A 12,987-nucleotide genomic window follows, 5' to 3' on the forward strand; every position below is an offset into this window, starting at 1 on the left:
ACTTATCAAGATAAGATCGAGATATAAAAACAAGAGCAACAAGGAAAGCTCCTTAATAACGGAAAAAGACTTGGAACCTATGTTTAACCTTCCTTCAAGTAATACAGACACTAAAAACCTTATTTGGAAAAGGTAAAAAGAAAAAAAAAAAATAAGGAAGGAGAAAAAGAAAAAGAAAAAGAAAGAAAGAAAGAAAAAAGAAAGCAAGTGTTAAATATAAGATATTGTGAATGTGCAACCTGAAAATAATAGGACACATTAGACAGATACCCTTTGTAAGAAGTTGTTTATATTTATTTAATTAACATACCCGTCTTCAATTATTTCTGTCTCTCTGTCTATCTTTTTTTTCTTTATTTTTTTTTCTTTATTTTTTTTTCTTTATTTTTTTTTCTTTCTTTTTTCTGTCTTTTTTGTTTGTTTGTTTGTTCGTTTGTTTATTATTTTTTTTCACTTTAATAGGAAAAAAAAAGAGCTAATAAAAGCACAAGATAAAAGAAAAATACAATAGAAATAGACAATACAAGTCAAGAAATACAATATGAAAGATAAAAGAAGTTCTATTTTATATCGAGTGTAATAATTGTACTAAATGGACAAATAATTGAAATAAAACTGATTGCAGAATGATAAATGGATGCAAAAAAAAATAAAAAAATAAAAAAAGATACACGGAAGAGATAGAAGGGGTGGAGAGAGAATTAAAAGGATATTATTATTTATGCTAAATTAATATTTCACTCATATATTTGTTCTATAGGAGAAGATGATGTATCTATTCAATTGTTGTATTTTTCCTATGCATTACGTGTGGAGCATATTGTACAAATAATAGTACGAACGTAGTAAAAAAGTCATGTATTTCTAAATTATAATAACTAATTAATGACTAAGGGTGTAAGGAATTTATGTATTCTTTCATTTTTTTTTCTTCTTCCTGGATGTATCTATTGTGATAATAAGGGGAACTGACGTTGTCACATAGTAAATTTACAATGCTAATACTCACTAACTCATAAACGTATCAGTTAAAAAGGGTTTACAATAATTTCTAAGGAGTGGTAAGTAAGTGACAGACAATAGGAAAAAACGTGCTGTGGTTGCTGTTATTTTTTTTTAAGGTTATCGTGTTATTAAAAAGAATCCTAAATCTTTAATGTCATTAAGTATATTACAGTAAAATACTCTTTTTTTAAAAGAAAAAAAAAAAATAACATATACTTAAGCTTAAAGTAGATTACTACTTCTGTTTTTCTTCTTCTTTTAGAAAAATTTAGGTGAATTTAATACCTTAGTTGTAATATTGAGGTGATATTGAGGTCTTCGAAGTGAGATAATTCCTGGCAAAATTCGTAGAAATGATATTTTTTCAGATATTTGTATTTTAATAATGATAAAATAATAGCAGCCAGGTGGTAAAAAAGTATCCTAGGTTCAAGCTTTATGTATTTCTTAATACGTACAATTATTATATAGAACTATGATCTACATCTAAATTTCTTAAATCATTTAACGAAAGATATATTAAAGAGAACACAATGCCGTAAATTTAAATATACAAAAAACATTATTTGAATCAATATAATGTTAGTAATCTGCATATATATGATTTAATACTAAACAAGGCAAAAAGAGTCTTATCGTTTCCATACACATCGTTGGATAATTGTTTGCTGATATGTTACAGAACAACTGTATAAGTAGTCTTTACTAAAAAATAATAATAATAATAACAAAATAAAAATTTAGAGACTTTCAGAAGAAAACTTTAATAGGTTCCAGAAACCATTGTTTATTGTTTTATAGGTTTTCTTACTAATTGATTAAATATATTTTTTCTGGCTACTGAATTTTTATGGGTGCATCCTTCGACCTGAGGAGCATTCTTTATTGTGAAAATTTCAGAAAAACTGATTCTTTTTACTCATTACTAATAAGTAAATTTTTATTATTGAAAAAAATATAAAAGACAAGTGCTACATAAAAAAATATTAAAAAAGAAAGAGTATCAAGAGAAAATAGATAATGAGGACTTTTTTCCCCAACAAATAAATATTTGATTCAATAATAGTCAAAGAAATCATTACCAAACAATTATATTCAAACTGGACAGTATTCTATCGAAAACAAATACATTATCTTAATGAAGTTACTTAACAAATCTTCAAGTCTAAAATTCAAAGATGGAGTTTCGCTCCAATTGCAACCAGAAGATAAAGAAGATTTATTTACACTTTATCAGTTGATAGATCAAGATGATGAACTGATATTCAAAAAACGATTTACTACAACGGTTGATGTTGATAAAAAGAAAAAGACAACTGATATGGTAAAGTTAAGAATCCAAGTAGTTTCTAGGGAATTTGACATGAAAGATGAGTTTTTAAGATATAAAGGGAGTACAGTAGAAGATGACACTGGTAAGACTAATTGCAATATTGCTGCTGGTAAATTTATTAGCTACACTATTACATATGCTTATCCTTTCACTCTTCTTAAAAAAAACTTTGATAGTTATGCTAAAAAACTATTGGACGAAGCCTGTAATCTAGAAGCAAAGGCAGATACAGCTGCAATTGTTCTGCAAGAAGGTGTTGCTCATGTTTGCATATTAACTGCATCTTCAACAATCCTTAAACAGAAAATTGAGTATAGTTTACCAAAGAAAAAAACGACAACAGATATTGTAAAATTTGATGAAAAGACTGAAAAATTTTATAAAGCTATCTATGCGTCTATTGTAAAAAATTATGATTTTAACAAACTAAAAATGATAATATTATGTTCACCCGGGTTCTATGCGAAGACATTGCATGAGAAAATCATGCAATATGCTATACAAGAACAAAATAGAAATATTTTAGATAATGAATCAATGTTTTTAGTCGCACATTCGTCAACAGGGTACATGCAAGGCATCACAGAAGTTTTGAAAAATCCAATATATGCCAATAAATTGCAGGATACCAAATATTCCCATGAAGCTAATGTTATGGATTCTTTTATGAAACATCTCAATGAAGACGACTATAAAGCGTGGTATGGTGAGCAAGAAGTCTTCAAAGCTGCTGAATTAGGGGCAATTGATGAGTTACTGATTACTGATCTTCTTGCCCGTTCTCCAGATTTATGTCAAAGAAAAAAATATATGGATCTTATGAAGTCAATAGAGAGTTTAGGTGGTAAGGTGATTATTTTCAGTACTTTGCATATTTCAGGGGAAGAACTTGATAGATTGACTGGTATTGCTTGTATTTTAAAATATCCAATACCTGAATTAGATGAAGATCTTGATTATGAAGAGGAGAATGAGTAGTGTTGTCATCAAAAAACGTTATTATTAAATTCTCCTAACGTACATATGTGTATGCATGTGGGTGTGAAGATATGTTTTGGATATACTTTATAACAAAAATTGTATCTATTAGATTCATTTTCTGTTATTTTTTTAATATCGTTTGATTAATAAGAACTAAATAACGTATATAAATATACCTATAATATTTTTAATGATTGCAATCATATTATTACACAGCATTCATTTTTGTTAGATGATTTTTGGTTTTGTGTTATTTTTTGTTCGGGAACATTAGGAGGTTTCTTTTTTGCAGATAGCATGGGTTCATTATTTAACATGTTATCGTATGAGTTATTTTCTTTTAAGGCATTATCATATAGTCTTTTCACAATATTGAAAAATTTGTGACCTTGAATAGACGCTATCCGCAATTCTAAATCAGAAGCAGTTCTTGTGCCATCAGGTCCTGCAAGTGTTCCAGCTCCCCATGGCCCAGCCCCATGTATTTCGTCAATGCAGGATAATTCGGCAAAACAGGATTTATATCCAAGTGGTATTATAATCATTCCATGATGTGAAAGATAATCAAGAGAATTTTTAATTGTACTGTCTTGACCACCACCAAAAGATGCAGTACTTGTGAAAAAACCTGCAGCTTTACCTTCAAGATTACCTTTTACCCAAATACCTCCGGTTTGATCCCAAAAATTAGCCCATTGTGCAGGTACATTACCATATCTGGTCGGAATTCCAAAAAGAAATGCATCATATTTCTTTAATATATCTTTTCCAGCTACAGGAATGTCCTTCGGCTTTGGTGGAGCAAGTAGTTTCTTTAATGCTTTTGGTGGTAATGTTTCTTCGACTCGATAAATATCTGCAGTTCCACCTGCTTCTGTTATCCCTTCTTGGACAGCCTTTGCCAAAATGTCTATATGGCCATAGAGTGAATAAGTTATTATTGCTATTTTCACCATTGTGGCTAGTTTTTTATGAATGACTTTCACTTATTTTTGGATAAAAAGGATAAGTTCTTCAAAATATATATATATAAATAAAGAGTAAATTTATTGAGGTAGTGCTTGGTCTAATAATGTGATATAATATATATTTCAATCATTAACTGCTAAAAAGGGAGCTGAGATATTAAAATGATAAATTGTATACTTTCAACAAGCTGAGACCTAATATTAGTCAAATCAGTTAATATTAGTTGATATGAGAGAAGGGTTATCATACCCTATTCTACATCCCTTTTATTTCTTTCCTTTTTCTACCACAACCTTTTTATAAAAATAAAGAAGTATCAATTAAAATTTGTTATTATAGAATTGGTGAAGAATAAAGGGAAGTTGAAATATATTGGTTATTTAGACTATAAAAAAGATATTGTATGAAATTTGGTTCTTTTTTATTTGGTAATCAGTTAAATATTGTGCTAGTAAATTTATTTCATTCTTTTCGTCTACTATTATACAGAGAACTGAAAATGTTGGTTAGTTGTTTTCAAAATTAATTCTATATCACTAATACAAATCCTGTTTATTTCATCAATAGATGACTTTGTATATAAGTTAATTTGCAAAATTAGGTCATTTGTTTCTTCCCCTTTTTGTAGTTCTTTGTGTAGACCTTCAATTGAATAAATACGGCTTCTAAGATATCAAAGGTAATGATTCTTTTTGTTACCATATGATAATCTAATAGTTGTACATAATATGGAAATAAACTCTTTGTATTTAGAAAGTGTTGGTTTTCTAATACTTTCAGAAATGAAATATTTTCTTAAGTGTGTTGTTGTAGTTACTACGAAATTTTTTATAAGAATTTTTACTATTTTTTTATTTGTAAAATTTTTTTGATATTAATTAAGCTAAACACAAAAACAAGCTTAATTAGTTTTGTGCTTTTATTTAAAAAACTAATAAAACAAAGCTTATTTTCCATTATTTCATTCTAAATCTTTTACATAAATAATAAAAAATCACAAAGTAGGATATATTTTCTGATAAAAAATATATTTTTCATTATATATCATGATTAAAATAAATATCATATACAACGGAAATTGAAACTATATCATATTAAACGTTATAAAAATATCATATGACTATTTTTTATTTTTTAATCTTTAATTTTAATAATTTGTATAAATATATTATTTTTATTTTCCGTATTTATTATTCTATATAAATGATCGTAATAAAGTGATTTTTTAAATATTTTTTCGTCAAAAAGTATTTTTAGTTTTTGGTGTTATAAATTGTATTTATTATAATAATATGTGTATTTATCATTTAATACGAAATTATGACAACTCAATAAGGCTTTTTTAACTTATACAATACAATATTTAAAGAAAATTCTAAAAAGGAGAAATGAGATTTTGTTTATATTGTATTTTATCAAACAGTATTTTCTTTAAAAAAAGTGTTTATGTAAATAAATATATTTTAAGTAATGCATTTTTAAATTATAAGACTAAATAATAAATCTCTTTCCAATGTTCGTAGAGTTCAAAAATTATGTAACAGTAAATAAGTTAAATATGATTAAACCTTAAACTCTTTCGAACAATTATTTTTTGTTGGAAAAGGATCCGTTGTCTTATTTATGAAAAGAATCAATTATATTCAAAATAAGAATTAAATAGTTAATCAAAGGGAATAGGTTAATAAAATAATTTGGTCTCTAATCTAAACCAAAAATTATTATTGACACATTATGGAGTTCTATGATTTGTTATCAATTTTAAAAAAATAAGTATTATACTAGAGTGTGAAGATTAATAATAGAAATATCACAAAAAATTAATAAAAATTAGCAACTCTATTGCAAAATATTCTTTTTATTTTCATGCAAAAAGATGTGAAGAAACAGAACAAAGTTTGATTTCAGCATATTGCAAAATTGAACAAGACATATATAAATAACTACTTAAAAATGTCAATCACTTTTAATTGAAATGTATGATTTTTATAGTTGATATATTAGATTTTATATTACTAGAAAATAAAACAAAGCATAACTCTTACCTTGTTAAAATTAAGCTGCAGTTATACCGACATAGAGAACCAAAATATAATCCTTTTTTATATAGACATTAAGTTAAAGTTGTTATGGGTTAGTTGGAAATCAATAAGAAATCACAATTATCATGTAATTCGGAAATTTGGAGGAATATCCCATTGTTTCCTAATAGATATATATATTAAAACACAACACTTAGTGTATTATACAACAATGGTACTTTTTTGGTTTATGTGATGCCAAAGAAGAAGAAAAGTTACTAAACGGTGGTGAAGGATTTAAAGATAATGGTTTATCGATGTAAAATAAATGAATGGAGAATGTGCCATATTTGAACTAATATATCCAATGGATAAAAAATGAAGAGAAAAAGAAAGAGTTACTCAACGGTTGTTATTTAGAAAAAATACTATTGGAGTTAATATATATCTCTAACTTAATTGACTCCTATTTTGATACTTTTTGAGGAATGTGTGGAAAAAATACGATTGTCTTCTTGAGAAATCATCCTCAAACAGCTTAGGAAAGTTATTAAAGTTCATTAGGAAAGAAAATGGATCAGGTTGTCATTAACAGATCATAATATTAGTTAAAACGCAAGAATCAATACAATATTAATAAAGATATTTTGAAGTATTTACCTTTTAATTGCAATTAATTTTTTCTAGGTGGGTTTTATGTAAAAATAAAAATAAGAGGTTCATGGAAAATGTTAGTAAACTAACATAGTATTAATCATTTATAGATAAAACAAAAAAAACTCTTTGTCAATCTTTCTATATTATTATCATATATTGTATATATTGTGTATAGTGTACAACATAAAGGAAATTAGTTGTTTGATATCATTTACACATATTGAAAAATTATTTTATTATATCAGATAATAATACTTATGTTTGTAAACATGCATGATATCAATCATTAGTTGCCAGTGATATTGAATCTGTTTGAATATATATTATTAGCATATATATATATATATATATATGTTATAGAAAAGAGTTTTATTATTGTAATTTTTATAAGAAATATTGTAGAGAATTAACGCCTGTGATCATTGGGTAAATAGTAAACATTTCCAATATTGTAATTATATGATTATAGTGTATAAAATTATGTTAAAGTCTTTAAATTTTCTTCTCTATGTATAATACAGAGATGATAATATATAAAAGAAATAGAAGGAAAGAAACATGATGGGAAAAATTGTTGGCTTTATATCTGAAATATCTCTTCTACAAACGGCACCAATTCATCAATTGATTTTGGTCATATTTGCTGAAATCTGATTGGTCTGTCTATTTATTCTAGAACACTTGAATTTAGCAATTATTTTTAATTTAGTTTTTTTATATACAGTGTTTCTTATAATTGTACTAAAGCTCATGAAAAACATTTTATTTTTTTCATGTTCAATATTTTTTTAAGGTTTAAGGAAAACGAAAATGTTTGAAAGAAATATTAAAAGTAAATAATATATTTATGCTAAATGCAGTGTAAAATAAGTGTATATGTATTTAAAACAGATAGTAAAACAATCTTCTATAACTTAATAATATCTATCATTAATTTAAATATCAAACCCCCCAAATTTCACTAACACTGGATTTTAATAACATTTTTAGTCATTTAATGAGATTAATATACATTATCAAAAAATACTTCTAATCGTATATCAACATCTACGTGAACCCTTCACAATAGTTTAGAGTTAAATAAATGTTGATTGTCCAAACAATTATTATTTAATGAAGCCTGCCCCATATATTACACAATATGTTATTATTTGAATTATAAAAAATACGCCAGATAATCACACCATAAATTAGATAAATAGGACAATAATAAATACATATAGCCACATTATATATAGAAAATCAAAAAGATTGCAACTTGTTCTTTTTATTTTGCACAATACAAAAAATATACAAGAATAAATTAAGAGAAACTACAACTATAGACACTAAAATAGTTGTTCTTTATATATAAAATTATGAGTTGATAATTTTCTTATTTGGATCCTGTATAATTTGTCCATTATTTTTAAAATTTCTTTTTTCATCAACTCAAATATATATTTGTACATTTTGAGAAAAATTTTTATATACATGGATGTTTTAGTATTGTTTCATTTAACAGACTTCACCTTTCGTTTACTTAAATATAATAACACATAATTTTAAGATAAACACTAAATTCCAAAATTTAAACCAAAACAATCTAGTGACACATATTCAAACATCCATAAAACTAGAGGTTGTTAAAAACAGAAAATATTATAATCTAAGAAGAGTTTAAAGTAAAAGGCTGATTAGACTTAATCAATGATAATTAGAGTTCAAAAAAATTAAATCAGGGAGCAGGAAAATACAATTAGAATTTGCAAAATTTTTATGTTAGTAAAGTTACATGAACTAAACAAATAATATGTCTATTGTTTATCACCATTACCTATTGCTTGAGAAGTTCCATAAGAGTTTAGCAAATTATATAATTAACAATTATAGTGTGAATTAATAATTCACTACTACATCAAATTAAATAATTGATAAAGTTTCAAAATCATATAAAAGAACAACACTTTTAGAAGAAGATCTATTTTCTATAACTTTTATATCTAATTTATATAACATATATAAAAGAGACACGCATAAAAAAGCACCAGAACAATATATTTAAATACAATAGCCGTTTAACATATTAGTTGTTAAGAACATATACTAATTTCTTTATTATTTGTAACAATTACTATTTTCAAACTATTATATAACTTTATGTTGAAATAGAACGTTCTATAATGAAATAGATAGAACAATAAAATTTTAGCAAACACTAAACGATAAATTGTTGAGTAATAGTTGTTGAGAGGTCACCAAAAGTTGTTGAGTTTGTTTATTAAATATCTTACTGTTCGTAGAGGAAAATGGCTTAATGTCAACATATATAAAGCCAAGGATTTCATCATACATTATTTTTATCTTATTTACAATCTTTGTATATTATTATTTCTATGTTGTATATAGAGAAGGAAATTGAAGAACTTTATTATAATTTTGTATACTAAGTCTGTTTAATATAATATTGAGAATGTTTACTATATATCCAATGAATACAGGCACTCATTCTCATCACTTTAATATTAGTAAAATAAAATATAATGTATTCCCTAGAGAAGATGTTGTAATATAATGTGGTCAGAGTTTTGTATTATTCGAGGAAGCGCTAGAAATATCAAACGGATAATCTATTAATAATCGAGACAATAGTTGATACAATTGGTAATGCAATTATTGATACGGTCTTATATATTAACGGCTATATCGAGCTTATATATTTATTCTTGTCGATGATTTGCTTGCTACTTCTATATCTACAATATATTATTATGTATAAGAAAGGAGTGACGGAAAATAATTGTCATCTTCAGAAATCATTGTTCTTTTATATGTTTTCTGGAACTTAATCAACTATTCAACCTGATATATTAATGAATTAGTAATCCATATCTTTATTATTAGTTACAATAATATAATCGAAGCTCATAGAACATTGAGGACAATAGGTTATGGTGGTGCACTAGAAACTATAATGAACACGGTGTACATAAACATAATATGCTATGGTGGCGTAGCAACAGAGGTACGTCAACGAATAGTACGTCAACGAATAGATACGCCGTACATTAGGTGGCAAATGAACACGTTATACTTAAAACACAATAGATCACTTTAGATTCAAATAGAATCTTACGTAATCTCGGTGGAGTTATATCTTTATCCTACCACGAAATGTTGTAGTTGTGCGGCAACTTGGCCGAGTGGTTAAGGCGTAAGATTAGAAATCTTTTGGGCTTTGCCCGCGCAGGTTCGAATCCTGCAGTTGTCGATTCCTTTTTGTAACTTATTGTAAAATAACCCTGAGGTTATATGTTTCTCATAATAGTAATTCTTGTTGGAATCTCAATAATATTTCACTTAGATAGATATAAGATATAGACTCTTTCTATATCTCTCGATGTAGTATTCCTATATATCTATATATCTATATCCCTAATCTAAGATAACCTAATAGTATACACTTATATACTATATATCTAAACTTACGTAATCCTTAGTTCCTTGACCTTATTCTCGTTCATTGTTGTTCGTTCTTGGTTGCTCTCTTGTACTTATGTTGGTTACTCCTGCTTTTATCTATGTTTGTAAAATTTTGCAAAAAGGAAAATTTAGAAAAATATTGTCAACCCTCATTTTTTTAAACTAAATGTCAAATGCCCCATATAGTAGTATTAGAGATATTATACTTATTGTAATAGCATAAGTTTTTGTTACAAAGTCAGTCTGATTATTTTAGAATAAAACGAATGAATCTAATCATAGGATTAAAATCTACAAATAATCATAACCTAGCTTAAAAGTTATTCTACTTAATATATATATTTATATATATATATTTTATTTTTTGGTCATCTATCCTACTTATTGTCTAGTCTTTCTTACAGTAACCTCTCGAGACACCATTATATCTTGCAAGTTTACACACTACAAAAAAGCTCTCCTTAGACAATATGTTATAAAAAAATTATGATATAAATTGGAAAAATACACCAAACACATGATTTGTATCACGAAATATTACACTTATATTTTGTCATAAGACATTGGTTATGAGATTCTGATAACAATCAATTCAAAATAATATTAATATTAATTCACCCAGATATAAAAGATAGATTTCTTGTATATTTTTAAATGTAATAGTAGTATTTTATAACTAAAACTAATATTAATAACATTAACTAAGCATTAGAGGTTTGTATCTAATTATATCTTTTTCTTCTCTTTAGTTCGTTACCAGTAATCTATATATTAGCATCATTTCTAGTAAAACAATTATTGCTGATACGACACTTAACCAATCACCAAAAATCTTTCCTCAATAATACAAATAGAGACGTATATATGTTTGAGAATGTTAATCTTATTAGACATGGAGTTCTCTTTACTTTTACATGACAGCTATTATAAATAAAGGGACTGAATTAAAATTTCTACCCTAAGCTGGCTTTAAAAAAACCCTAATAATATTCCTTCCGTAGTCGTTCCTTTTATATCTTTTTCCTTTGTGTAAAAAAAAAAACACGAAAAAAATTTGAAACAAAACAAAACAAACAAAAAACATAACAAGCAATGTAAAACAAAAAAGTCAACAAATAAAACTATAAAACCTTTTCAGAGTGATATTGTCTAAAAGTCATATAATTTGGACCAGCGTGTGATATCCTCCCCTCCCCAAATCCTGTTAACTCATTTCATACTGTGTGGATGAGAATAAAAACGTACGGATATATACACATAGATATTACAAAATAGAATCAATAAATAAATAAATATTAACACAATTTCCATGAGTGGCACGGGTGAATCAAGATCTGAATTATTAGCATGGTTAAATAACCTATTACAATTAAATATCCAAAGAATAGAAGAATGTGGCACAGGTGCTGCCTATTGTCAGATTATGGATTCCATATACTTAGATATTCCAATGCATAGAGTTAGATTTGATGTCTCACAAGAGTATGATTATTATCCAAATTATAAAATTCTACAAAGTTGTTTTGCGAGACATAAAATTGAAAAAATAGTGTACGTGGAAAAATTAGTCAAATGTAGATTTCAAGATAATTTAGAATTTTTGCAATGGATCAAAAAATATTGGATGCAACATAAAGATTCTAACCCATATGATCCATTACAAAGAAGAAGATCAACTAGACAAGTTAGCAATGGAAATGTGAATAGTAGAGAACAAACTCCAAATGTTGGAAATTCACTAAACATTGCCAAGAGAAGACCTCAAATGGGACAAATTAATTCAAATAATGTGACTACCATGGGTAGTTACAACAATTATAGTAATAATAATAACTTATCATCAACAACAAGCAAAACTACAAGTAGAGCAAGTATGATATCTACATTTCCAAATAAAAGGGTGTCTAGCGAAAAATTAGTTAGTTTACAAAATGATTTAAATTATGCAAAAGAAAAAATTACAAACTTAAACAATGAAATTGATCAATATAAAGAGACTACCAATATTTTGGAGAGAGAACGTGAATTTTATTTTGGAAAGTTAAGAGATATTGAAATACTAGTGCAATCTACACAGGATCTAATCAATGAGGGGTTATATAAAAATAGTGGTACAGACGAATTAACAAAATTTTTAAATAGGGTTCAACAGATACTCTATGCCACCGAAGAAGCTGAAACAGAGTATGACAATGATCCTAATACCATGAATCCGAATAATGATATTGTCAATAACCACTTGAATGATACGAATAAAAATACAGTATCAAATCATAATCTTAACATCAATAGTATAACACATAATAATGACGATGAAAATATTATTAATCACCAAATAATCCATAATGAGACCCAATTTCAAGATGGTAGAAATATCAATCACGAGGCATCGCCAATTGCAGGAACCTCACAAACTACTGTTAACAACCTCAATGGTAATTCAATAGATAACATTAATAATAATTTGATCATCGATGAAGAAACATTTTAAATGCATGATTTAATCAATAAACAAATGAAAAAAAAAATAAAACAATAAACAAACCATAAAATAGACAT

General features: G+C 26.3%; 3 protein-coding genes and 1 non-coding gene across 4 annotated transcripts; 3 read left to right on the forward strand and 1 right to left on the reverse strand.

The window, feature by feature from the left end:
- Positions 1-2,143: 2,143 nt before the first annotated feature.
- DOM34 (ribosome dissociation factor DOM34) lies at positions 2,144-3,316 on the forward strand (the record flags this gene model as incomplete). Its single annotated transcript, XM_064861761.1, has 1 exon — positions 2,144-3,316. One exon carries the CDS (start codon positions 2,144-2,146, stop codon positions 3,314-3,316), a length of 1,173 nt encoding a protein of 390 aa, XP_064716716.1.
- Positions 3,317-3,519: 203 nt separating this feature from the next.
- PWA37_005316 (uncharacterized protein) lies at positions 3,520-4,275 on the reverse strand (the record flags this gene model as incomplete). The annotated part of the gene is made up of 1 exon (XM_064861762.1): positions 3,520-4,275. One exon carries the CDS (start codon positions 4,273-4,275, stop codon positions 3,520-3,522), a length of 756 nt encoding a protein of 251 aa, XP_064716717.1.
- Positions 4,276-10,133: 5,858 nt separating this feature from the next.
- On the forward strand, positions 10,134-10,217 carry PWA37_005317. Its single transcript has one exon. It is a non-coding gene; the product is annotated as a tRNA-Ser (tRNA).
- Positions 10,218-11,737: 1,520 nt separating this feature from the next.
- On the forward strand, positions 11,738-12,919 carry BIM1 (microtubule-binding protein BIM1; the record flags this gene model as incomplete). The annotated part of the gene is made up of 1 exon (XM_064861763.1): positions 11,738-12,919. One exon carries the CDS (start codon positions 11,738-11,740, stop codon positions 12,917-12,919), a length of 1,182 nt encoding a protein of 393 aa, XP_064716718.1.
- Between the last annotated feature and the right edge of the window lie 68 nt (positions 12,920-12,987).

The sequence above is a fragment of the Arxiozyma heterogenica genome (assembly GCF_036370985.1).
Source record: "Arxiozyma heterogenica strain weizmannii chromosome Unknown scaffold_9, whole genome shotgun sequence".
NCBI classification, from domain to species: domain Eukaryota; kingdom Fungi; phylum Ascomycota; class Saccharomycetes; order Saccharomycetales; family Saccharomycetaceae; genus Arxiozyma; species Arxiozyma heterogenica.